Below are 24,400 nucleotides of genomic sequence, written 5' to 3' on the forward strand. Positions count from 1 at the left end.
TTTATTTTCAGTTTTGAAGCAGTTGGCATTCACTTAAAAACAGACAAGACAAAGAAAAGGGTCCACACACTCATCATCACGACAATGTACCATTAATGAATGTAGAATACGACAAAGAAGCGCCATATAGGTTTGCATTGGACAGGGACACACCTATTAATCTCACTCAACATTGTCAAACAAATGGTTCTCCATATTGCTTAGTAACACATAGAAATGAATTTAGAAATGAATGATTCAAAGATAGGTGCTATCTTTATCATGACACAGCTAAACTGCCACTCATGGTTATTTTTTAACATTTTTATTTAGATTTTCCTCAGTATAAGTACTATTTTTTTTTTTATAGTTAATAGTTCCTTCATAGGCATTTCGAGCTGACAAAGAGGTCCTAAAGTGGCTATCTGAGTTGGTACATGCATCGGTAACCAGGCTAAAGTCAAAAGTGTGAAAGGGGGTAGGGGTGAGGAGATTCAGGGGCGAGGGTTGGAGTGTCAGTGTACAGGCTCTAGTCGTCCTCTTCGTCCTCCTCGTCGCTGTCCTTCATGGAGATGCCCTGCATGCCTCCTTCCCTCACTGAAGCTGTGGCCTCCTCCAGGGTCAGCCTGTTGCGCACCGTGTCATACATCTTACTATTGAGGGTGGAGTCGAGGACCCCCTGCAGGCGAAAGTCCCGGTATTTTTTCTACAGGAGGACAGACATTACATCAGAACAACATGGAGAATTCTGGGTGTTCCATCAACTTGACATGCACAGTATCCAAGCCCTTTTTAACATTTAATCAGCAGCAGTAATTGTTTTGACTAGTTAGAATTCCATATTCATGATGTAATTTTGAATTGAATGCAATTCTAATTAAAGATACCTGAAATTAATTTCTAACTTGCATGGCTTTGTGGTACTTAAATTATATGACACCCATATATCTGAAATGGTTTGTTGATATTACAGACATATCAACAAATGCAATTGTTGATATCTGAAAAGTGAAATTACATTTCCACTAGTTGTAATCCCTTTCCCCCATGTGAAATTAAACTTGTTAATCATTATTCTTACTAGTGAAAAGGATGCACTTATTAATTAATTATTTACAAATACTTATCTATAATTAAATGAAAGATGTCTGTAAATTATTTTGGAAATTGAATTTATATGTGAAACTATATTTGCAACATTTGAAAAATTGTTCTACAGATATCTTAAATTAGTATTTTAACTAATCAAAAAATTTCATTTCCAGTAGTGAAAACTAAATCGGTACTGTTCAGCCCTAGTGATTAAATAATAAAAGGGCTTGCCATATGATAGGTGTTTCCTGCCTTACCTTTGTAATCCTGATGAGGATTTTTAGTTGGTAGACGTGGAGCTGCTGATCCATGCGTTCAGTGAGCCAGGTCCCCAGCAGGTTCATGGTGGCAGTGTACCATTGCTGAAACACATAAACACAACACTCTCCAGCAAAACACACACTCACACACATACTCAAGACATCTTAACATTAAACTAAACTTTATAACACACAAAAAGAACTACAACTAAACAGTTACAGTATATGACAAATCCATTAACTTTCAAGCACCCTCATATGAGTATTCAAGCATCACTTCAATAAAACCTTCTATAATACATTTGAGGCTACATTTTCTTGTGTTTTCCTTTCCTACAGTTTGTGTTCAGTATATACAGTTAATAAGGATGATGTCTCTATCCCACTTCACAAGACCGGCATTCCTGCGTGTGGTGATTCCGAATTAGGGTTGGGCAATATTGAAATTCGCTTTCTGAAAATATTGATTTAAGGAAAAACTATATATGAAATAAAAAAGTTGAAGAGAGATGAAGATAGGTATAAATATCAGTGGCCTAGAGATGCTTATGTTGCAATACCTGCAAGTGGCCTAGAGATGCTTATGTTGCAATACCTGCAAGTGGCCACTATGTGACAGTAGTAAGTGATATATCAGTCAACTGGCTTGTTATTTTAATCAAAACGTTGATGCATGGAATGAGGATAACTTAGGCCTACATTTTGCCTACGACTTATAGTTATGGTGAGTAGTAGTGATGGTCAACCCGGATCATTTTAAGGATTTGGGTTAATCGCTCACTGATATTAATTCAATAAACAATATGTTGTGCGAGTCACTTGAGTCAAATTCACCGTGTCTAATGAAAGAATGAATACAAGTAGCTGTAGCTCATTCAATCTCAGCGCAGAACAGGGTCAAATAACCTAACATTAATTGGAGGATTTAAGGAATGTATTTCAAACATTTTTGAAGTAGCCTTCTACCCAAAGCACAGTCAAATATTGCTTTAATTCAGTTACATGAGTGGTGGGCTAGTAACTTGAGGAAGTGTTGGTCATTTCTGCGGGTGCAGCAGGTTCTTATGAGCCGCGACTCAGACTGACTGTCAATCAATAGATTCACTGTCTCTTGCACATTTCACCATGTACCCGGATGTATCCTGTTCTGGATCTCAGACTGACTGTGGTTCACTCAGTCCCCCAGTTGATGTTTGATGATACAAATTAACTCATTGCTGCAGGTTGTATAACATTTGGCAGCCTGATATAGAGTTATTTGTTGTTGTTGGGTTGTAAACATTTCAAGATGTTTGTGTTTGATGCATTTTCTCAACTAAGACTCAACTGACTTGAGTGAATGGTCACTAAAGATCCATGATTCTTGGGTTATCGAAGGGAACCTGGTGAAAGAGCCGGTGGCGGGTTAACCGATCATTACTAATGAGTGGGTGAATTTACTGTTTATATAACCACAACTAGCAAGTGCACCCCGCTGCTACAACTACAATAACTGGTGTTGCATGAAATCATGCATGCACAGCTCAGAGTTAGCTAGCTTGGTAATTCCTTCATGCCTTAACGCTACGCTGGTTACATAAAATTAATTGAACAAAGTTGTCATTCGTTTAAAGAAAGAATGTTCTTTCCAATGCTGTGACAAGAGTGTGTGGATATAGCATTATTTTTTAAAATTTTACCAACAACTGACTAACAAAGTGTGGTGGAGTGCTCTGCTCACTCCACATAAAACACACCAGGTCTACATGAACATAACGTTACAGAACTTCCAACAAACTTCACGGTGAACAAGGGCAAAACAGCATCACCAATCTATTTTGATGGATTATTCTCTGGTCTAGCTCATATAAAACACAGAATCCGTCAGCCCGTTATCTTCACTTCACTGTCTTTAGCAGTTTAGATAACAGCCCTCTCAACTCTGCTGCTTGCCTCGTTTATGGACTCACAGGAAGATATTGGAAACACTGAAGAGAGAGATTGAATTTAGCATAGAATTCATAACAGTTATCGTAGACATATGAAGACTATCATCGTAGTCAACCAACGTCTTTTTGAAAGATAATCTTGTAACATCATCCAAGCTTAGTCAGAATCAGTAATCAATGCAGGTTAAAAGAGTTGAGCGCTCTTTAAACTGTTTTTTTTTTCATCAGCTGGTTTCAAAAAAATATTTCCCTTTAACTTTGTTAAAGATTGGAAAAAACACATCCTTGTGATTTTTTTATGAAGAATTTAACACTCAGAAATTGAGCTAAGTTGCTTCATCTGGACTGTATGGGTATTCAAACTGAAAGAAATATTTGACCAAAACAAAATAAAACTTTGCCAGAGATACACATATTCACTTTCTTGCTTGGGGTTTAAAATGAAGAGATCAATACCATGCTCAGTACAAAGCTACAGCCATTAGTTGGTTAGCTTAGCTTAGCATAAAGACTGCAAAGGGAGGAAACAGCTAGCCTGGCTCTGTTTCTTATGCATCAGTGTTTGTACAAATTAAAGAAACAAGATATAATGTGTTAATTTAGCGAGCTTTAAGGGTGCTTGAAGGCGGATTTAGTTACCATTGGACAGCGTAAGGCAAGCTGTTTCCAGTATTTATGCTAAGCTGCTAACTGTGTCCTGGTTCAAGCTTCACATTGAGCAGAGACATGAGAAAGGTATCAGTCTTCTCATCCAACTCTTGACAAGAAAGCAAATAAGTGGTATTTCCCAAAATGTTGAACTGTTTCTTTAAGGTAGGCTTGTGTCACTCATAGTGAGAAACTTTTGGAAACTGGTTTTCAAGGCCTTTAAATAGATTGAACACAGTCAGACCTATCTATACTCATGTATTAGTTATTCACTGAGATAGATAAGAATTGGACATAAAAAATGGTCAAATTACAATTTCACCATGACAACTTTAAGCTAACTAAATACGTTGAGATTTTATTGAATTTGGGCCTGTTTGTTTCAGCAAATGTTGCCCTAACACACACACACACACACACACACAAACACACACACACACACACACACACACACACACACACACACACACACACACACACACACACACACACACACACACACACACACACACACACACACACACACACATGCACACACACACACACACACATGCACACATTGTGACATCCACACACAAACTGTATGTGTAGCTGAAAGAGCAATTTTAGAGTAAATACTCAGAGCAGTGATACTACTGTTACTTGAAGAATAAATAAATAAATACCCATTGAAATACTAAAAAGTATTCTCAGAGTCAATGTTTTATAAAAGCTGCATGGCCCATCAATAATTTAAGGCAAATACTTAGCCTTTATTTATAATTTATCAAAGTCTAAATGCAGAGCTGAGTTTAAATACCTGACACTAAAGATAGAAAACTACTACTGTATAGGGGATTGAAATTATAGTTTTGACACAAGTTCAGTAGCAAAAGAAAAATAGAATGAGAGTGAGTAAATGGTTAGCAGGCAGGGAGCAATGGTGCTATTTTCTTGTACCTTTTCTCTGCATTGCTTTGGGTGGCAGTTTCCCAGACTGTTTAAAGTTACAAGAGAACAGCACCCAAGTCTAAAAGAAACAGTTGTCACACCTCCAAATTCAAGAAAAAGAAGTCAACTTTAAACATGTGAGTAGGCAGGAACGCAGAATGGGTTTCCTCGGCCCGAATTAAAAGTGTGAGGATTAGTTTGGCTGTTGAGGTTTCATTTTGAGTCGAGTTTTCTTTAAAATTAAGATTAGGGTGTATGGTTGAAAAGTTTGAACTTGAGGCCGGATATGCAGATGCCTGTCCACTTCACAGTCGAGTTGAGCGTGCAGTGCATGCAGACCTCGCAGGTGGGTGGGTGGCAGAGTACGTGCTAAGGAAGACTGTTCTATGTGCAAATGAGGCAGAACTCTGAGGAGGAGGGTCATGCTAGAAGATGTACACAGGAAGATTATTTGACTCTAAAATCATGCCAACCAACATAATGTGATAAAACAACGCAACGCAACACTAGAGATAAGTGCCACTTTTTGAATAGAGGAGGCAGCAGGAATGGTGTTAATCAGAAAAGAGATAAAAAGTATTGAAATTAATTAGTGGAAGAAAGAGAGATCAAGTAGAGCCTATGCAACATTGAGGAATTGTTTGTCACATGCATGCAAATGGATGGATGGAAATGCATTCAAATGAAAGAGAAAAACATAGACATCCTGGAACGCAAGTAAAGATTAAAATGCTTAAAAGGGAAACATTCACAGCTTAAGAAATCTTCAGAAGAATTTAACATGACGGTGTTGAGTAGGATTTTGGTGCACTTCGGGGGCCACACAGAGGACAAGAGGGAAAAAACTCCACACTAGAAAAACTGACAACACAGACGTAGACGAGGGGAGCTAGTGTAGACCTCAAAGACAAAAGCAGACCCACTTCACAACAGCATCACTCTTCACTCCAAAACAACAACAAAAATCATATTTATCTGGCACAAGACTCCCGCTTCTACAACCAAACACAAACATTTCAAACCAAAGGGAGACTTCTGAGTTTCTCTCAGACATAAAAACTACACATCACTGCCTCACAGAACTGAGAATCTGTCAAACACACAAAGCCGTCACACACCTGTAGAAACACAGGTCTGTACAAACAGTTTCTGAATGACATGAAGCACACACATCACAGCATTATGTGTCGTTCGAATCACACATGGAGGACACATTACTGTCAATGTATCCTGTTAGGATTATGTTTTTGTAAGACAGTGCTCTCTTCACCCTCCAACACACTGGTTCCCAACCTTTTATAGCCATGTCATGCAGACTTATAACCTCCCATTACAAAGAGTGCATATTCCTATGGACTGTGAGCTGTTCAGCTAGAGTGATGTCTCCCTCTCAAATTAAGTCTTGCAGGCTGTTGCACCAGAAGGAGCAGCAAATTGTTCCAGATGAGAAGTTAGAGCATGATAATATTAGGTACTTTTGTACTTGATAAATTACATTTCCGCACTATGATTATTTGTCAAAATAGATGCCAATTATCAATTAATCAGCTCTAAAGATAGAACTTTGCGAAAAATTACACCTTCCCTTAGCAGGTGTGAGTCGTTCATTATTAACTGGTGACACTAATGGTGGAAGAATCAGAGGAAAGGTTTCTGCCTTGGAGGAGATTTTTGTTCATGTAATTATTATATTATTTAGGGTTTTTTTTAGTTAGTGATGTCTGGCCTTTTATGCACAATATAACACATTGACCATACAGTTATAAAAGTGGTGAGAATAACACTAAATAATCAAACAATACATAAAACTAGATCAAATGTGATACAGACATTCTCTTGTAAGGGAAAAAATGATAAATTATTGTTGTGTTATCAATAAAGATACATGTTTTATTGCATATCATGACAAAAACGGAATCTGCATAATTTCTAAAAAAGGTTTTGGGTTTGGGCTGGACTTGAGTTCACACACTGAGCTTCGTTTTATTGTTGAAGTTTGTTTAATTTTTATCTGTTAAAAGATCTGCGGCTGCAGTTTGTTTATTGTACTCTTTTATTATTACTTTTTATATATATATATTACTGTTTGTTTTTTTCTTACTGATTGTGTTGTGATGTGTTAATCAGAGGATACACTTATTGTTGACTTTATACTAAAACTGGTGCAACAGGCTTCTTCTTTTCCTGTGCTGTAGATTTATCTTGCGACCCTTTAGTAGGGTCTTGACCCTCAGGTTGGGAACCACTGCTCTAACAGACCAAGGGTATACGACATGTCAGCCTCAGAGTTTGACATCATTATGTCACCCTGGCCCATCCAGCAGTGCATCCTTCACCCAGCACTGTGGACTGAGGCTGAGAGTGCGTGTCATTTATTTAGGAGGCTGGCATGCTTTATGTGGAAAGTATCTGGAAGCACAGTGGTGGGCTACAAAAAAATATAAGTTGGTGTGTTGGCATGTGATCACTATGGACAGTTCTGTTCTTTCCAGAGAGCACTGCTTCAGATAATCCTGTTTTGCTTTTATGGACTCTTTGTAAATAAAAGTTTCCTTTTTTTAATACACAAAGGCCCAAAAGCACCGTGGCAATGCACACCAGAATGCAGAGGGCAGCAGCTAAGGTTCAGAGAAAAGAGAGACAGAAAGAAAGAGAAAGGTCAAGAGGGAAAGAGGTTTAGAAAAGCCTCTTCTGCCAGGCTGAAATACATTTCCTGCTCTCAAAATGAGACTTATCCCTCTCTGCCCTGTTGTTTTGCCACATTTTGGAAGGCCCCTCCCTTGTTGAGAGGAGACGGCATCTTACTTACATCAAATAACCTTTCTATATACACCTCCTCATTGACCTTATCACGAAGCATATCCTGAGAGTGGCGCACAAAGGTCACGTAGCCATCAGCCACGTCCATTCCAGGTTTCTGTAAAACAAAAACAGAACAGGGTCGGAGCTCATGAGAGGCATAAGCAGAAAATAAACACGATGATTGATGATTAAAACAAAAAGTAGCTTGTCCAACTGTATCAGCTCACATACACACAAGCTCATGAGCACACACGGAGGTAGATTGTTATTGCACTTACAGGTACGTCCACATATTTAGAGGCAGCTTTCACCTGAAATCAGAGGAAAAATGTAAAACACAGGCGGAGAGTTTATAAAAGTACATTTTAATTTTTCAATACTAGTGCATATATTATAGCCAAATTTTGATTCCAAAACAATATTTTTTCAATAGCTAACAGATATTTACATGTTTTTATACAAATATTTTTTGTAAAAGTAAAATACAGTCGAGAATTTAAATAAAATGAGAACTTTCTGATTCATCAAAAAGAACAGAACAGTACAAATCTGAGGATGCATTTTATGCTAGCTTTAAGTACTATAATGCTTGAAGGACATATTTTGGTCAATTGATATGATGATAACCAGCCCTAAATATTACTGAATCAGCCCATTTAGGTCAATGAGGCAGTGAGGGACTGTATAAAGAGAAGCATCATCTCACCGTGAATGAGAGGAATGAAGAGAAGAGAGTTCCTTCATCATATCTGGAAATTTTTGCCAACACGCCTTCCAGAATGGCAACAAACTGAGAAAATGGAGGAAGGACAAGATTAATCAATTTACGAAGGCTAAGAGTCTACAGCTATGCTAGCAGCAATGCTAACGTCAGTTTGCAAACATGCTGATGTTAAGCTGGTATAGAAGATGTATAGAAGATGATAATAATATGTTGAGATGTCTCACAGAATAAGTAAAAACCTCAGGGTTTCACTATATCAAAATTCACAGGATCACCAATATCATTAGGATGCTCTCGGGATAGTGACAAAATTTCAATTTCAAATTTCAATCCATCAAATAATTGTGGAGATACTTCAGTATTTACCAAAGTGGCAGACCGTCTATCACTGCCATCTGTAATACTCCTAACTTGTAATTACGAATCCTATAATAGATGGTATTTATTTTTTCAGTCGCACCTTTGCAACCAGAAACTGGATCATGTCTTTCACACTTTCCTCAATCAGTTCGTCTATTTGGGTGTGGTACTGTTTCTGCAAAAAAAAAAAAAAAAAAAATGGGAGAAGTTTAAATACAATTTAACAGATCATTTTCTTTTTGCAAATATAAAACTAACTGTATTAACTAACTGTCATTATGCAGCCACTGTCCCAAGTTTTTACCTCTTGGCCCATTTCCATTGCACACAATTTAGCTGATTGGTCCTTGGCATCCACCATCACGTTGAACATGGTGCATAATGTTGGAGAAATGCGAAAATCTGTCGACTTGCTGCTCTTTGTCAGCTTGGACTCAAATGCCATCCTAGTGCTGCAATGAAAGTGAAATATTTATTCGCACTTGGAAATAAATCATAAAGTTCATTCTCAACATTTAGTAATTCTGTTTCTGTCAGCCCTCTTCTTGTCGTGCACAGACACACGAACGCACCGCTTGACGCAGTTCTCGATCATGTTGCTCGACATGAGCTGGATGCGACTCTCGAGGTGTTTGGCAAACTCGTCCTCAGGCCAGTGCAGGTCCCTGATGAAAGTCTGGAGAGCGTCCAGCTTCCAGAAAAGGTCCTCTGACGTCCCGGAGCCGTTACTGTCATTGACGCAAAACACACACACAGGTCAAAAGATAAAGGTCACCCTTCTAAAAGGAGGGGTGGGGGTTGGGTGAAAATTTGTGGCAGGTGCAGAGAAGGATGCTGTTCCTCCACACCTAAACACAGTCAAATCATACTCCGACCATACACTGACTAGTTTGTCCAAATATCTCTCAATTCATGGTGTTTCTGGACAGTCAGTGTATGGGTGAAAATGAGCGGGCAGGGTTTACTGTAACAACTCAATAACCATGCTGTAGAGTATGATTATTGACTGGGATGTGAAGTGGCCACATGCAGCTAAAGTTACTGCAGATACAGCAGCTAATCACACTGTGTCAAGACAAAGGAGTAGGGAATGGACAAGTGAGGGAGGGCATGTAAAAATATCATTTATAGGCCAAGTCTGTTTCCACAGAAAATCTCCAAATTGATTCATCACAGGCCCTCTCTCAACATCCATGTCCCCAGGCTGGTGGGGTTCCTGGAAGTATTACTAAACAAACCATGCAGGCCTTTAAGGGCAGCCTGAGCAGAGCTCACTGGAGAAGTGCTGCAGGAAAGATGTGGAGTCGGAAAGGGAGGTGATAATCAGAGAGGGCCAGGTCTGAACACCACCTGCTGAGCCCTTCTGCTCTATCGTCTCCAATCCAAACCCATTATCTTCCCTCCCAATCAGACTTCTAGCAGATCGTCAAGGTCAGAGATGAATCTAAGGCCATTTACAATCTACAGTGCACTAAAAACAACAACTCTGGGGAAATACATCTCTTGGAAATCTTGACTTGCAAATGTTTCCAAATAGCTTCGGAGCAGTATATGATATCAATATATATTTTGTTTTGGCCTGTATCTCCACACCTCAGCTCAACAGCATGCATGTTGAGACACGAGAGCTTTTCTCATTTTAGAAAGCAGAACCCCATCTACTCTAACACCTCTCAGATTGCCATTGGCATGAACATGGACATAATCATGGTGTATTCACACAAGAGAGAGAATGAAATAAGGAAATTTAAATTTTGGTATTCTGTTACTTGTATTACTTCTCCAGTCATAGAGAGTCATACGGAGGATATGTTTCTGTACTTAAAAAAATGTGTTACATTTTTGAATGATCTTTGACTTAGGGCATCTTCATACCAAGGCAGTATCTGCTTACTTAATATTTCTAAAGTAAACTAGTTGAATACACACTCAGAGTCATATATAGCAGCCATCCATGACGGGGTAGAAAAGCTAGGCATTTGTGGAAGGTTAACTGATAGTCCTGCTACTGGCACTGGCAGATTTGGTACTTTGGGAATTTGAAGGTTCACATTTGGCAGATTCACATTGGGCAGATTACTTGTTAAACTCCTGCAGAAAAGACAGACAAAAAGAAAAAAAGAATCCATAACAGTGATGTGAGAGCTGCAGAAAGCCATGTAACACTCATCATAAAAGTAACGTAAATCTGAAATTAGGCGAAGACAGTAAGGTACAGTTACACAAACAAAGAAGACCAACAGTAATCATCAGACGCACATTACACAAAGACCTCAAGAGTAAACGGGGCTCATGATGCACACATATACTGTATTAAATGTAGTGAGAAGGAGAAGCAACTTAACTTACTTAAAAGAATAAACACAAATAAAGAGCAAGAAAAAAAAACCTTTCCCTTAATAAATCTTACTCGTTGCCATAAAAAAAATGCAAAAGTGTGAATGCCACAACAAATAAATCATAACAGCAACATAACAGGTTGGAGGCCTTTTGTTTCTGGCAACATGTCAAAGCACACATTATGAAGGTTAGTTCACAACACAAAACAACAGAGATATTAGGCATTGCCCTGACTCCAATGTGCCGGGGAGAAATTGTTAAGACACGTAGATTAGTCAAAAACTATTTTCAGAATAAACAACCCATTTCTTTCAGAGGAAAAATAGGTTATTCATTCCACTCTTGGTTCATTCTTTAAAAGTGAACCTACGGGAAGCCTGGGCGAACATTACAGCCACGCTCCCAGATTTCTAAGCTTCCACGTAGTCAGTCCGTCACCTGAATATGAAAGCATTGCATCTCCAACCATCCTACAGCCTAGCTTTAAAGACGGAGGCTCCTTACTTTACAGGCTCCCAGGACTCTCGGTCAAAGCCCTTGTGAATAGACTGTGCTATGGAGGATTCCATGAGATCCACATATCTAACCACCAGAGGAGCATACAGATCCTGGAGGTGTTTATGGAACTTTCCATTGCACAGATGATCTGTTTAAAACAAGGTGCAGAAATATATTAGTGTCCTTTTTTGAGCATAAAAATACCTCAAGTGTCTAGTAAATAAATGCAGGGAACTTACAGTCTGCCCGGAGGAAGTCGTTGAGCAGCTGGAAGAGGGGGAAGCTGTCCCAGCTCTCGGGGGACTGGATCTCCAGAGCGGCATCCATGTCGATGGCATAGAGAGCCAGGAAATTTTCTGCATGCTCTACCATGAGGTCTGTCCACCATGCGAACGCCTAGAGACACAGCAGGAGGGAGCGCAAACAGGTGAACAGGGGCTCTGGTTAAGAGATGATGAGATGACGCAAGGAAGAAAAACAAGGAAATGGGGAATAATACACACAACTGGAGCTCATCAGGTTTTAAAAAGGAAATACCACTTGATTTGTGTGTGCTCGATTTATGTTAATATACACTGGAGATTAAAATGAATTAATTGATTAATTAATACTTGATTTATTCTGAAATATTGTTTTTTTATTGTTCAGAATTTGATAGAATATCTGCTGTGGCTATACCACTGCTGTACTAGCATGTTTTTTAAATTACTAGGAAGTGTAGAAACCCTCGCTTTGAATGACTTGTGCACATCTGCACCCACAGGACATCACTAGCATGTTTTTTTAAAATAGTCCAGATTTAAAACCCCAAAGAGAATCTCTGGAAAATCCTTAGCGGCAAAGTAATGTCTAAGAAACCCACTACAGTTACTGAACTGTGGAAGAGACTGAAGAAGAACGTACATAGATCAAACCAGAGTAGTGAGAAAAACTAGTGATGTCCTGTGGGCACAGATGTGCTGAAGTCATTCAAAGCTGTGGCCTCTACACTTACTATTCATTTTTTAATCTTATAGCCCGAAGAAAACATTGTTTAAATCTTCTCTTCTGACACAATGGTTACTGTTCTCTAATTTTGCTCACTGCTTTTTGTTGTGTGCCTTGGTCATAAAAAACATGCTAGTACAGCAGTGGTATAGCCACAGCGGATATTCTATCAAATTCTCAACTATAAAAAAAGACAGTATTTTAGAATAAAATCAAGTATTTATATCTGTTCTCTAATTTTGATCTCCAGTGTAGATTTAAGGGAAATGTGCTTTTCTCATGCAAATGTGGAGCTCCCTGCATGCTTTCCTCTCAAGCTAAGAGATGAAGGGGTCCACCATTCGCATCAGTGGCAAACCCATAGCCAGCTAGATGCAAATGTGACTCATGCACATCTTCGACTAAGCACACCAAAGACTGCAGCACACAGCATCTCTTGTGTTGGAGTGCGTCCGATCCAATTAGTTAAGTAAGTTTTCTAGCACAGTCAGGATTTTCTTGTACAGGAGTACAGTAGTTGCTTTGCTGGCAGTCTTGGCTTGGCTGATTTGCTTCTCATTCAGACTAACATGTTGCCAAATTCAATCTTTCTAAATTATACCTTTTTTATCAGAAATCATTATCGTTATTTTCCCATTTGGCTTCACCATCACAATGACAGTTAAACCGGACTTACCTGTCTACTTACCTGCCCACTCCCAACATTTAAAAAACACTTGAAAGTTCTAGTGTTAAGGGAACAATCAGCAAACAAAGCTCCTCTCCATCACATTCAGGGAGAGATACTCTCATTGCGGACAAGGGTGGGATTAAAGGGGAGCACCGTAAGTGTTTCCAGCAGGTGAGGGAGGTGTAATCGATCAAAGGTCACTAGGCGGAGTGGCCTCTAACCTTTGACAGAGGATAAGGGACACATACAGGACCCTGAAAGCTCGAGGGCAGACCCAGTGTTCAGCCAGACAGACTAAAGTGCTGTAACAATGCAACCATGTCAAGGGATCAATCCCGAAGGAGTATACTGATGCCGAGGGGGAAGGAGAGGTGGCATCATCTACTGACATGCACAGAGCATTATGGGGGTTTCTCATTCAAGTTTACTACATACCTCTTTTCCCTGCTTGGACAGTCATCAATCATATGACAGTGAGAACACAGAAGGATGTACAGAACAATAAAATATTTTTGAGGCATTTCTCTTAAAAAGGTTTTTTTAAACTAAGAGTAGACAGCATAAAGGGATGAAAGAGGAGAAGCTGGGGGAAGTAATGCTTGAACAAGTGCGGACTGTGAAATTAATTGTTGGATGGAGGGGAAACAAATGTTTATGGTGGATCAAACTTCAAAAGGTTCACATGGAGCATACTTTGGGAAATTTACTGGTTCAGCATGCTTGGAGAGAAAGGAAACCTCTTTATGGCCCAATGAACATGCTTCATGATCACAATTATGTTTTGCAAGCTACAGTGCCTTTTAATTTTTGTTGAACGTTTGCTCTCACTTCTATGCTAAAAACCCACCCACTGCTACAGTATCTATGAGATCATTCTTTGCCTAGAAAGGTGCATCTTGCCATAGTGGCGCACATGCCATACAGGGGGTCGTGATGGGGGACTGAATAGGAAAAAGAAATAAAAATACTGTACCGATTGATCTCCAGAACTTGTGACTGCCGCCTGTCAAGCATATTCAGAGAGATACAATAAATCTGCTTTATCTGTATATTCTAAGATCACATTGGATCACCTTCAGAGCTACACAAATGCACATGCTGATCATGATTTCCTACCAGCTCAATGTTTACAGCAGCAAACCATGTGCAATGAAAGAACTATGTTTAATGGTGGAAATGCCACTCCATACTACTCTATTTAGTTTCAGCGGGGAATATTGAATTTTTTTTATCTAGCTGCTACAGTTACTTCTTAGATTAAGGTTTTACATACATAACACATATGATATGAAGCTTCTAAAACATAATGTATTGATATAACTAGTTCTTTCCAATCTTCCCTTGCTTGTAAACCCTTGAATGTGTTTTAGATGTTGTTGAACTTCCCCTCTAAACCTCTCAGGTGATTTCAACTGTATAAGGCAGTGAAAAGATACAAGAATCCAATATTTCACAAAAAAAGAGTAAAATAATAAATTATAGGTTCATTTACAGACACAGTTACCTCAATTTTATTTAGAGCTCTCTCTTTTTTTTAATCTTCAGATTCAGGTTTTGTTTTTGATTTTTATTTTTTAGTTCTGCAGTGGTTAGCTCTGTTTCCTCACAGAAAGAGGTTCTGCTGGGGCTCTTCTGTGTGAAGTTTGCATGTCAATGTGAGTTTTCTCTGGGTTTCGAGATTCCTCCTACAGTCCAAAGACGTGCAGGTGTTATGTGTAAGCCCTGTGATTGAATGGGTGTACCTTGCCTTCGCCTTATGTTAGCTGAGATAAGCAGTTTTAGTAAACAAATGTTTTATTTATTTTTATTTTCTATTGTGCACGCAACAGAATATTAATCAAACTAGTATTGGTTTATTTATTTTAAACCTGGATATGTTTTTGCAAAATAACTCCTATAATAAAATCAAAAAAAGAATAGTAATTTGTATGACAAACTCCTTTACTAACCCATTTATCTTTCTTTCTCATTGATAAATAACAATAATAATAATAATAATAATAATAATAATAATTATAATAATTATAATAATTATAATAATAATGATAAATCACTAATTTTTCTTTCAGATGAAAATAAATTCTACCTAAGTAGGATTTTGAATGATTGACTTTTAAGGGTGTATTACTACTTTGTTGTATAGGTACTTTTATTTAAGTAAAATATTCAAGTAATTATTCCACCACTAGCTATTTTGTCTTCACATTGTGTCCAAAAACTTTACAATATTGAGAGAACACAGAGGTCATGAGTATTGTGTATTGTCCTGTATTTCTGTCTTAAATTGTGTTTACCTTCCTCGCCTTCTGTTTATACTAGACTATCTATAATACATTACCATTTTTTTCAACGCTTTCAACGGCTTATGTAACATTGCCACACTGAGGTATGAGCTGTGATCACAGGAAAGAACTGCACACATTATCATTTTATGTCCAATTTACAGTCTCTGCTCAAACACTGAGCTCTGATTCCATGTAGCCATGGTCTGTTGAACACCAATTAGAGCTCTCCTAAATTAAATTCATCTTTGAAAGGGTGTTTTTTTTAGTTACCCGTAGATCAAAGCAGCTTTATTTATAGAAGGCTGATAAGAAGACTAACTCCTTGCTGAGGGGCGGAGTGAGATAAGAGTGAGAGTATAGAGGGAAAGTGTTTTGAGGGGGAGAGGAGGAGAGGGTTCTCACTCACCTCCGCATGGTGTTCCTGGTTCTGCTGGAGGACCTCTATGACTAACTCCGCCAGGCGAATTGTTTCCTCCAGCTTTTTGGCAGGCGTGACTAAGCGGCCTACGTTCTCTGAGACAAAAGGATGAGGATGAGGGATGAGTGGTTAGTCAAGCACAGCGAAGGATTCCAGGGGGATTTTTTTGACTATTCAGATGATTTTTCCTGTCTAGAATTGTGACCGTTTTAATAAAGGTATAAACACTGTGCTTATGCCGTGATGTTTATCTACCATACTCTAATAACATGCATTTTGGGCTGCATGACATAAAGCAACATATCTAATGTGTTTGTAGGATAATCAGACTTATGTTAGAATAGTTTCAGGCACAGTAATAGTGGCGTTGAGATGGAGGTGCAATGTGACATCAAAAAACATGCATATAGTGAAGCGGTACTAAATAAGCCATCATTATAAGGAACTGTTGCATGGCATGGTGAAAAAAAACTTAATAAACACACACTGTAAAAATAATCCATTGCTTAATAGGTTTTGTATTAATGAATAGAATCAAGCATTTAACTGATTTGTACTCACTACTTGAAGAGGGGAATTTAAAAAAATTCACTCAATCAAACTAAGGTTTCAGTTTCAATTATCGAAATCAAAAGCAGGATCTGTGATTTCCTCCATATAAATAAATTATTTAAATTTGACCATATGACGTGAGTATGATACATTCTGAAAAACGATAGAGTTTATACCACACTAACTACTATGTAGCTTTAAAAGAAGAATTTGAAAATGTAAATGACATTTGTCATGATATAAAATGAACAATCTGTTAGTCTTTAAAAATCAAGGTGAAGATCTTAGTCAGTGCTGGAAAAAACGTTTTAATCAAAAATTGAATCAAATTGTGACCTTAAAATCAAAGGTCTAATAAAACCACAGCAAAAATCATGTGTTTGGTTCATTAGATACTCAGAGAGTTTATTACTTATAAATCATTAATTATCTCATGCATTAATAACCAATCATTTGTTGTGTTTTAAAATATTTAAGGAATATTTTACAGTGTGATGGTGTTGGATTTGCTATCAACTAAAGTTCTGTGCACTAAAAACTGCTTTGCCCCTCTTTCATTTATCAACGTTGGACTATTATTTGCAAAAGCTCCAAATCATTTGCTTATACCTTTGCTGACAGAATGATCTGATAAAACAATTAAATGTCACAGAATGGGATTATTCACAGTACGAATATGTGGAATGATATGTGTATAATTTGAACATAGAACTGAATGGCTACACAAATTAAAAGCACATATATATGTAACTCTGCATAAAACAATAGTGTATTTCCACTATAGGTTCGAAAGGGGGTGGGGGAGGGGTTTCTTGTGTTGCTTTCACTCTTACTTTACTGAGGAGTGGAATTTGTACTCAAGCCAAATGGAAACACAGATCTTTTTTTAGGTCCTGGTTGTAAAATAGCAGAAAGAAAGCCTAATCTTATGCTCTTGCGGGAAATTAGATATCTAAATAGCCAAGATAATATTGAGTCGTTGTCTTAAGGTACATTTAATCGACACTAATGGATGGATCACATGGATTTTTATTACAGTAACTATATATTCTGTTTTCATAATGCCTTGCGAGCAGATCTAAAAAAATAACCTTTGTGGCTTCATCAGCACCGTGAATGCATTTCAGTAAGAAGCTTGTAATATGTATTTTGTATGTCATATATTTCTTGGCATTGTTCAAACACAAAACACCAATATCCAATGTGTCTGGCTACTGTGGAATATAAAAAGGTCAGTTCTTTTAAACATATCCTTGGTGGTATTTGGCCATGCAGATTGTTTTGGGGGTGGTGAAAGTATCGGTGGCAAATATCTGAAACCAGCTGAAAATAATTTGTTGAATGGATGAGGATGGTTGGATTTAGTCCAGGTTTTATGTCTTGCTGTCTCCTGATGTGAAATGTTTTCGACGGGCTTGTTTCATGGGTTAATTATTTGATTTATTTTCATTTTTATGTATTTTCTTTAGTTTAATTATGCGCTATTTTATGTAATTTATGCTTGTGCTGTGTCCTTTGTTTCACCTGACTGCATGACAGATTTCCCCTACGGGACAATAAAGTTAAATTGCAGTTGAAATGTAATTTGAAATAAAAAACTTTAATAACTATCTGCATGACTAGGCACTTTTGGAATATGGTTAAATTGACCCTTTTTAAGTGACTGATATTAAAAGAAGTAGTACTATGATGATTTAAATGTGTGAACATTTTAGGCAATATATGGCATTAAGAAAACCTGTGTACCTGTGTACAATCCCATTGTCAAAAGTATGATCTTAAGTGGAAATGTTTGATAATATGTGTTCCAGTTGATGATGAGGGTTACATTAAAATGTTGCTTATGCCCTTCTTTTCCCTTTTTACTTTAACATGTTGGTAAATATGTGACTTATTCTGACATGTAAGAGATTGTATTACTGTATAATTCTTTATGCAAAAATGTTGGTTAAATGTATTTTTCAGCCACATGTGACCACATAACCACATAACTGTTCTGTGAATACAAGCTGAACAAAATGGAAAAAAACTTCCAGAATAAATTTAACAATATTGAGCCAAACCTGAATTGATACTATAAAGTAATACAATCTCCAAGAATGTACTTTTAAAAAGAGATGCTTAAAACATGCCAAGACATTTGAGAACTTCAATGAGTGTGTATATTACAAGGGTGTATGATGTGCTACAGGTAAATTATGTGCATACATGCATATGTTCTGTTTCTATTCACAAAAAAACACGTGTGGAGGGTTAAGGGGTTAGGTATGTGTGTATGTGCATGTACGTGTGCACCGTGGCTTAACCACAAGCTAAACATGGCTTCACCTGGATCCTTTTGATCCTTTTGACCTTTCTCAACTTCAGCGAGAAAAAGGAGAGAAGAGATAAAGAGGAGATGTTTAGAATTAGCAAGGTTCGAGGGTTATTATCATGTCACAGGGAAGGGTGGGTGGGGGGGCTCAGAGTTGTTATTCATCACCATGTGACTCTTTCAAAGAATCTGCTGGGACGATTTCAGCTCCAGGGAGTGAGGTTTCTAGGCAACTGACAAACGTCACAAACATACAATAAAAACAGAAATGCTGATATATTAGCCTGTGGAATATTGGAAATAAAAAAAGTGATAAGATGTTTGTTAACAAACAGACAAAGCTCAGACTGTCGTAAACAAGTAAGACACACAAACAGCTGCAGGGATCATAGACAGGACACCAGTGAGTGACTTGTACACAAACAGGAGCTGTTAAATCCATACACCTTATACACCCTGACCTGTTCTTCCCATACAATAGCTCTGTCGACACATGCTCCTTCACTACCTGTGGTGTCGCGGTGAAAGAAAAGCCTACCTGTTCGGCACAGCACACCATTGACACATGATCAGACCAAATGACTGGAGGAGATAACAATGTAAGCAATGTAAAAATGCATTCAAGTCAAAGGAATGGGCATCCAACCAAAAGAAAGTAGCTTACAGACCAGACTGCTCATTCATGTCCATCACAAACAGATGGTACTAAAAAAAGGGCCCCGACTGATTCAATGTGGTACTCCTCAGATCTCTCGACTGTTGTGCTCCCCACTCACACTCACAGACAAAAGGCACAGATAAAAAAAACAAGCATGACAGGAGCAACATCTCTGAAGGAAGAGATGAGGCAGAAGAGGGATGAGGTGGCAGAGCGCTGAAAATAAGGAAAAGGAGAGAGACTGGGGAGAGGATGGTGAAGGTACTCACGGATGGTTAAATCCATCACTTGAGACGCCAAGCAGAAGACAGGGTGCTCAAACATTTCCCTCTTTTTTCCTATAAAAAAGGATTTGGGCATGCAAGAGGCTGCGGTCAGAGGTGGGAAGGCTAGTGGTCAGAGGATGATGGGAGGAGGGCTGTCCAGGTGAAAACGACATTCTGTTGGCCAGGAGGCAATGTCAAATGTTTGGTTTATTTTGAAACAGGCGCCTCACAAGGACAGTGGAAAGTAAATTCACATAGCATAGCAAGATATTAAGGATTGCATCCTTAGTATCTTTAGCACCCTGAGTGATTTCTTTCAAGGCATAAACAACATCAGTTTTTTTAGTAAATATGCAAAATGCATGTCAATGCATTTAATGTATATACTGGAAAAAAAGACACAGCAAGAAATAATGTAATTTTGATATATAATCCATGCCAATAAAGAAAGGCCATGTTGTTATGTCTCAAAGCACATGCAGCTTGATGATGCTGGTTTGTATGTGTTCAATCCCAGCATTCCTTTTATTAAAAGCCACTTATCACATAGTGAAGTGATAACTGTGGCAAAGCCCACAACTGTCGGGGAGGAGGAAAAAAGCAGAGCAGGGAGGGAGCCGAAGATTGTGGTCTTCAGCAAGAACACAAGATAGAGGTGAAAGGAGAGCTGCTGGTACTTCAAGGCAAGGGAGAAAAGGGGGTGGGCAGAGTCAGTAATCATAGAGGAAAGAGCTACGGGGAGAGGGGCAGTGTGCATCGACTGGGAGCTGGGAGTCAGAGAGGACATTCCGTTAAGCTGAACCCACTGTCCAATCACCTAACGTCAGAGGCCGGGATACTAGACAGCTTGAATAGTCAAGGCACAATGAGAGATCAGCACATCGACAGATTTCAGGGCTTTGGATTTGAATGCATTTTTACCTCTACACAAAAGCCAACTTGACCTACAGAACAGCACAGAGCTAAAGCAGTCCTGAAACAAAGGAGAGAGTTATTGGACTGAGAGACAGAAAGTGACAGACAAACTGTCACAAATAATTCGGGATGCCACAAATCATTTGGGACATGGACACAAATATACCATATACCAATTGAATTCATGATGTGTAAATAAATAAATAAATAAATAAATAACAATGACAAGTGTTATCTCATATTGGGGTAAGAAAAAGGATATCTGGGAATAAAAGTGTATATAAGTGTCCATTGTTGTCCAAAAATTTTTTTCGCACACATAACCCTTTGGCTCACCACCGTACATGGTTAAATGACTGCACTGCATTGCATACATTCACATTTTATGTATGATTATTTAGTGGATGTTTTTTAATCATTATACCATTAACACATTCACTCTTGCAGTCATTATGGGATGTTTGGTCACATGTTTCTGGTTACCTTCAATTTTAGCGTATTCTTGAATCCGCTCATAGTTGAGCTGAGCAGCCTGTTCCAAACATTTGCGGATCACTCCTTTAACTTCTTCTGGTGGAACTGGAGTCACAATGTCTTTCATCAGGACCTACAGGCCACATCATTAAAGACGAGTTATGTAACCTGCTTTTATTACATCACAGTTGTTGTTTCATGGAGTATAAAATGCTGTTTTTTTTATATTTACAAACCCTCTCCAGCAAAGATAAAGTGGCCTTCAGTGCTCCCTCTGGACGGCCGAAGGGGAAACAATATCTAGAAGGGAAGATGTAGACAGAAAATATAATAACAGTGGAAAAATACAGATAGACAGATGTGGTTGTGATTTTGGTGAGGCAGTCACCTGAAATTTACAATCTGGTTTTCCAATATCACACGCAACCGCTCCTTGATGTCTTCGAAGCGTTCCTTCTCGTCCACTTTCACTGTGCTCAACCCGTCTGGCCTATGAGGATCACACCCACACACTTTAACCCAGCTGAAATCCTGAGGCTCAAGTTAAGCAACCTCTGATCTGAGTCCGAAAGGAGCCAGAACAAAAAACACTGGGAGAAAGCTTCAAGCTCCCGAAGGAAACCGCCTGCAAATTGTGTGAGATTTGTTGATTGAGTTCCCTTTGTGTTACACAAACAAATAAATTACAAGGTCTCACCTTTTCTGCCCTTGAAAGAGTAGTATTTTGGAATCCTTTCTCTTTCTAAACTTGAATATGCGTGCTTGTTTAGAGGCAGTGCGAGGATCTGGGCTTTGTGGGGTCTTTGGGGACATTAGGGCCTCATAGCCCATCGGCCCCCAGTAATTGCTCCCCTCTCTGACTTTAACGGACGCATGGGAGGATGAATAATATGGTAAGAGACAGTAAGAGACTATGGCAACAAAGGACAGAGAGAAAAAAACAAAACAAAAATGGTAGAAAACAAGAAAATATGTAGATATACACAATTGATTAACAACATAACATGTAACACAAAAAACTGTAAAAATTAAACGTAAGATAAAATTTAAAAAATAAACATAAATATGACAATATTACATAGATGGAAGACAAAAAATGCCACAGACTGCTCTATTCTGTTCTTATCCAGTGTTTATGGAGATTCAGTATGCCTACCTACTCTCTATATAGAATGCTGCAGGGATAATGTATTTTTGTAGGCCAACACAGAAGATAGCATCACTCTGTTTCCCTCCACAAAAAGCCAATTCAATTTTCCGATTGGTTTTGGCAAACAAAAGTTTATGATACTAACCATTTTTGTTCAGCAAGATAATCTGCACAAATGACAATGACTTTTATGACTCTAGCAGTGTCAATGCAATCAGCAGAAGTAAAAAGATAACGTTAGGGTATAAACAGACTTCGCCATGGTCACTCAACGTCACCACCACTAAGCTCACATTGAGGTTTAATGTCCAATACAACCTCTGAAGTGTCATTTAGCCACTTTTTAGCAACCACTTTTTTAAGACACAAAAAACGTCACGTATACTTGTGTGTTTTATGTAATAGAACAAAATGTGAAAATAACTTGTATGCTAACCACATACCTCGTTTAAGGTATCTAACCATAAACCCATTAAAAAAACTATTGACTTTGAGAGGAGGGAACCAAAAGAGCTAAAACTACTTTTTGGGTATTAGTATGGGAGGTATCAGTTTGCCTAAAGGAATACAATTTATATCGTTCTCTTAATGTGCTTTGAAATCCTGTTCAGCATTGTCACTTACAAAGTATAAAGACTTTAAAAGAAGGGATTAGGGCACACCTGTTCCCATGGACATGGGAGGCACAAAAAGCGAAGCTGTAGTGAAGAAGAGTGGGGTCAATAATAGCCCCACTTTCTGCTCTTTCCAGTAGATCACGCAGGTAACACAAATGTCTGTGACAGCCTCGAACTCCGTTCCTGGCACAGTACTCATCCAAGACAAACACCTGGCCTGGGCTAAACCATCCCTGCACAAAGCAAACGTAGATGGGGATTGCATTACTGCGTATTAACTAACAAAAACAGCCCGCTGCCATAAATGTTTTGTGTGGTGATGTTATAACCGGCAGAGAGTGACTCACCAAGCAGCAGAAGGTGTCATTGAGCCTGTGGTCCAATGTGAGTCGCTGTACCATCTCAAAAAGCGAGGCGTGGTCAAAGCTACAGGGGTTAGCGGAGATAAACTCATCCATGCCATGTTTCTGAGCTCTGTCAGCATCTATCCAGCCAACGGCACAGGGGAAAGAACACGGTTCAGAGGAGAGGACATCAGTGAGGCACAGGCAAACAGCTAGTTTTCGTCACAACACAGAAACAATAGGGATTTTCTTTGCTACTTCTAAGGGCAAATTATAAACACTTACAGCTTACATTGTCAACTTGCATTGTGTTGGACAGCGTAAAGAGATTTACTGTATTGGTGGATGAGATTCTAATGATCTGAAGCTAAGCTCAGAGGCACGGGTGCTTCTATTGTATCTGCATTCATGCATCTTAGTATGTCACATTCCCTGATTTTTTGCGGGGGAAATATATCTTTAGAGATCCAAAACATGTTTGAAAAAAGTGCTGGTTAGATAGTATTAGCTGCATTCTTCTTAATATATTCAATAGATTCTGCCATTCGCGATTGTTGAATGTCACTCAGGTACAAATATTGTTACGTGTGCTAATAAAAAAGACAGAAATATGGCAAAATAATAATTCATCTGAACAAACTGTAGGTATACAGCATAGAGTGCTAATTCTAGAAAAAAGGGTATGTTATAAAAAACTTGCAGATCTTTCTCCATTTATACATCCTCAGATGTCATATTCTTTCACATATTTATAATTTGTCTTGTTTCATAACTTTTTCCATCAAGGAGACTTGATGCTCTGTAGAGTTCTATTAAGAAAAAAACATTAGTAACATCAAATTGTGTAAAGTAAAAAAAAAATGAAACTCAATAAATATAGGGGATGAAACATGATTTACTTCTCTAAACCATAAAATAAATAATCGAATAACTAAACGGACCATAATCTGGAATGCGCTGTAAATAATACAATTGTCACAGACAAAATGATGGGGACGAGGATGATTCAAAATAGATACGAAATGCAGTCGTGTCCTCTGTGTGAGTGACAGGTGTCATGTCCATGAGACAGTGACATGAGTGATGATGATTTGGGAGTGTGTGGGTGCAAAGTGGAGACCTGATCTTGGATAGGCAAGGCCGGGGGCAACGTATAGAGCAGAAGTTACATCCGTCAACCTCCAGGTCA

At 38.4% G+C, this 24,400-nt stretch overlaps 1 protein-coding gene across 4 annotated transcripts in view; it reads right to left on the reverse strand.

Moving 5' to 3' along the window:
- Positions 1 to 195: 195 nt before the first annotated feature.
- The window catches only part of LOC310966105 (calcium-dependent secretion activator 1-like), a 63,737-nt gene continuing 39,532 nt past the window's right edge, over positions 196 to 24,400 (reverse strand). The window contains exons 12-28 of one of the 4 annotated variants that reach the window (XM_083939916.1): positions 23,215 to 23,351; positions 22,913 to 23,100; positions 21,489 to 21,590; positions 21,337 to 21,400; positions 21,110 to 21,233; positions 19,715 to 19,783; positions 15,910 to 16,016; positions 11,801 to 11,957; positions 11,568 to 11,709; positions 9,296 to 9,451; positions 9,028 to 9,175; positions 8,824 to 8,898; positions 8,346 to 8,429; positions 7,918 to 7,950; positions 7,647 to 7,754; positions 1,329 to 1,433; positions 196 to 685 (exon numbers count right to left, since the gene is read on the reverse strand). In XM_083939916.1, coding sequence (XP_083796042.1) covers positions 509 to 685; positions 1,329 to 1,433; positions 7,647 to 7,754; positions 7,918 to 7,950; positions 8,346 to 8,429; positions 8,824 to 8,898; positions 9,028 to 9,175; positions 9,296 to 9,451; positions 11,568 to 11,709; positions 11,801 to 11,957; positions 15,910 to 16,016; positions 19,715 to 19,783; positions 21,110 to 21,233; positions 21,337 to 21,400; positions 21,489 to 21,590; positions 22,913 to 23,100; positions 23,215 to 23,351 — 1,976 coding nt within the window. In that variant the 3' untranslated portion in view covers positions 196 to 508. Of the gene's footprint in view, positions 686 to 1,328; positions 1,434 to 7,646; positions 7,755 to 7,917; positions 7,951 to 8,345; positions 8,430 to 8,823; positions 8,899 to 9,027; positions 9,176 to 9,295; positions 9,452 to 10,652; positions 10,815 to 11,567; positions 11,710 to 11,800; positions 11,958 to 15,909; positions 16,017 to 19,714; positions 19,784 to 21,095; positions 21,234 to 21,336; positions 21,401 to 21,488; positions 21,591 to 22,912; positions 23,101 to 23,214; positions 23,352 to 24,400 lie in introns of all 4 variants that reach the window. The other 3 variants (XM_083939915.1, XM_083939918.1, XM_083939917.1) reach the window with 3 other exon arrangements.

The sequence above is a fragment of the Echiichthys vipera genome (genome assembly GCF_963691815.1).
Source record: "Echiichthys vipera genome assembly, chromosome: X".
Lineage (NCBI taxonomy): Eukaryota > Metazoa > Chordata > Actinopteri > Perciformes > Trachinidae > Echiichthys > Echiichthys vipera.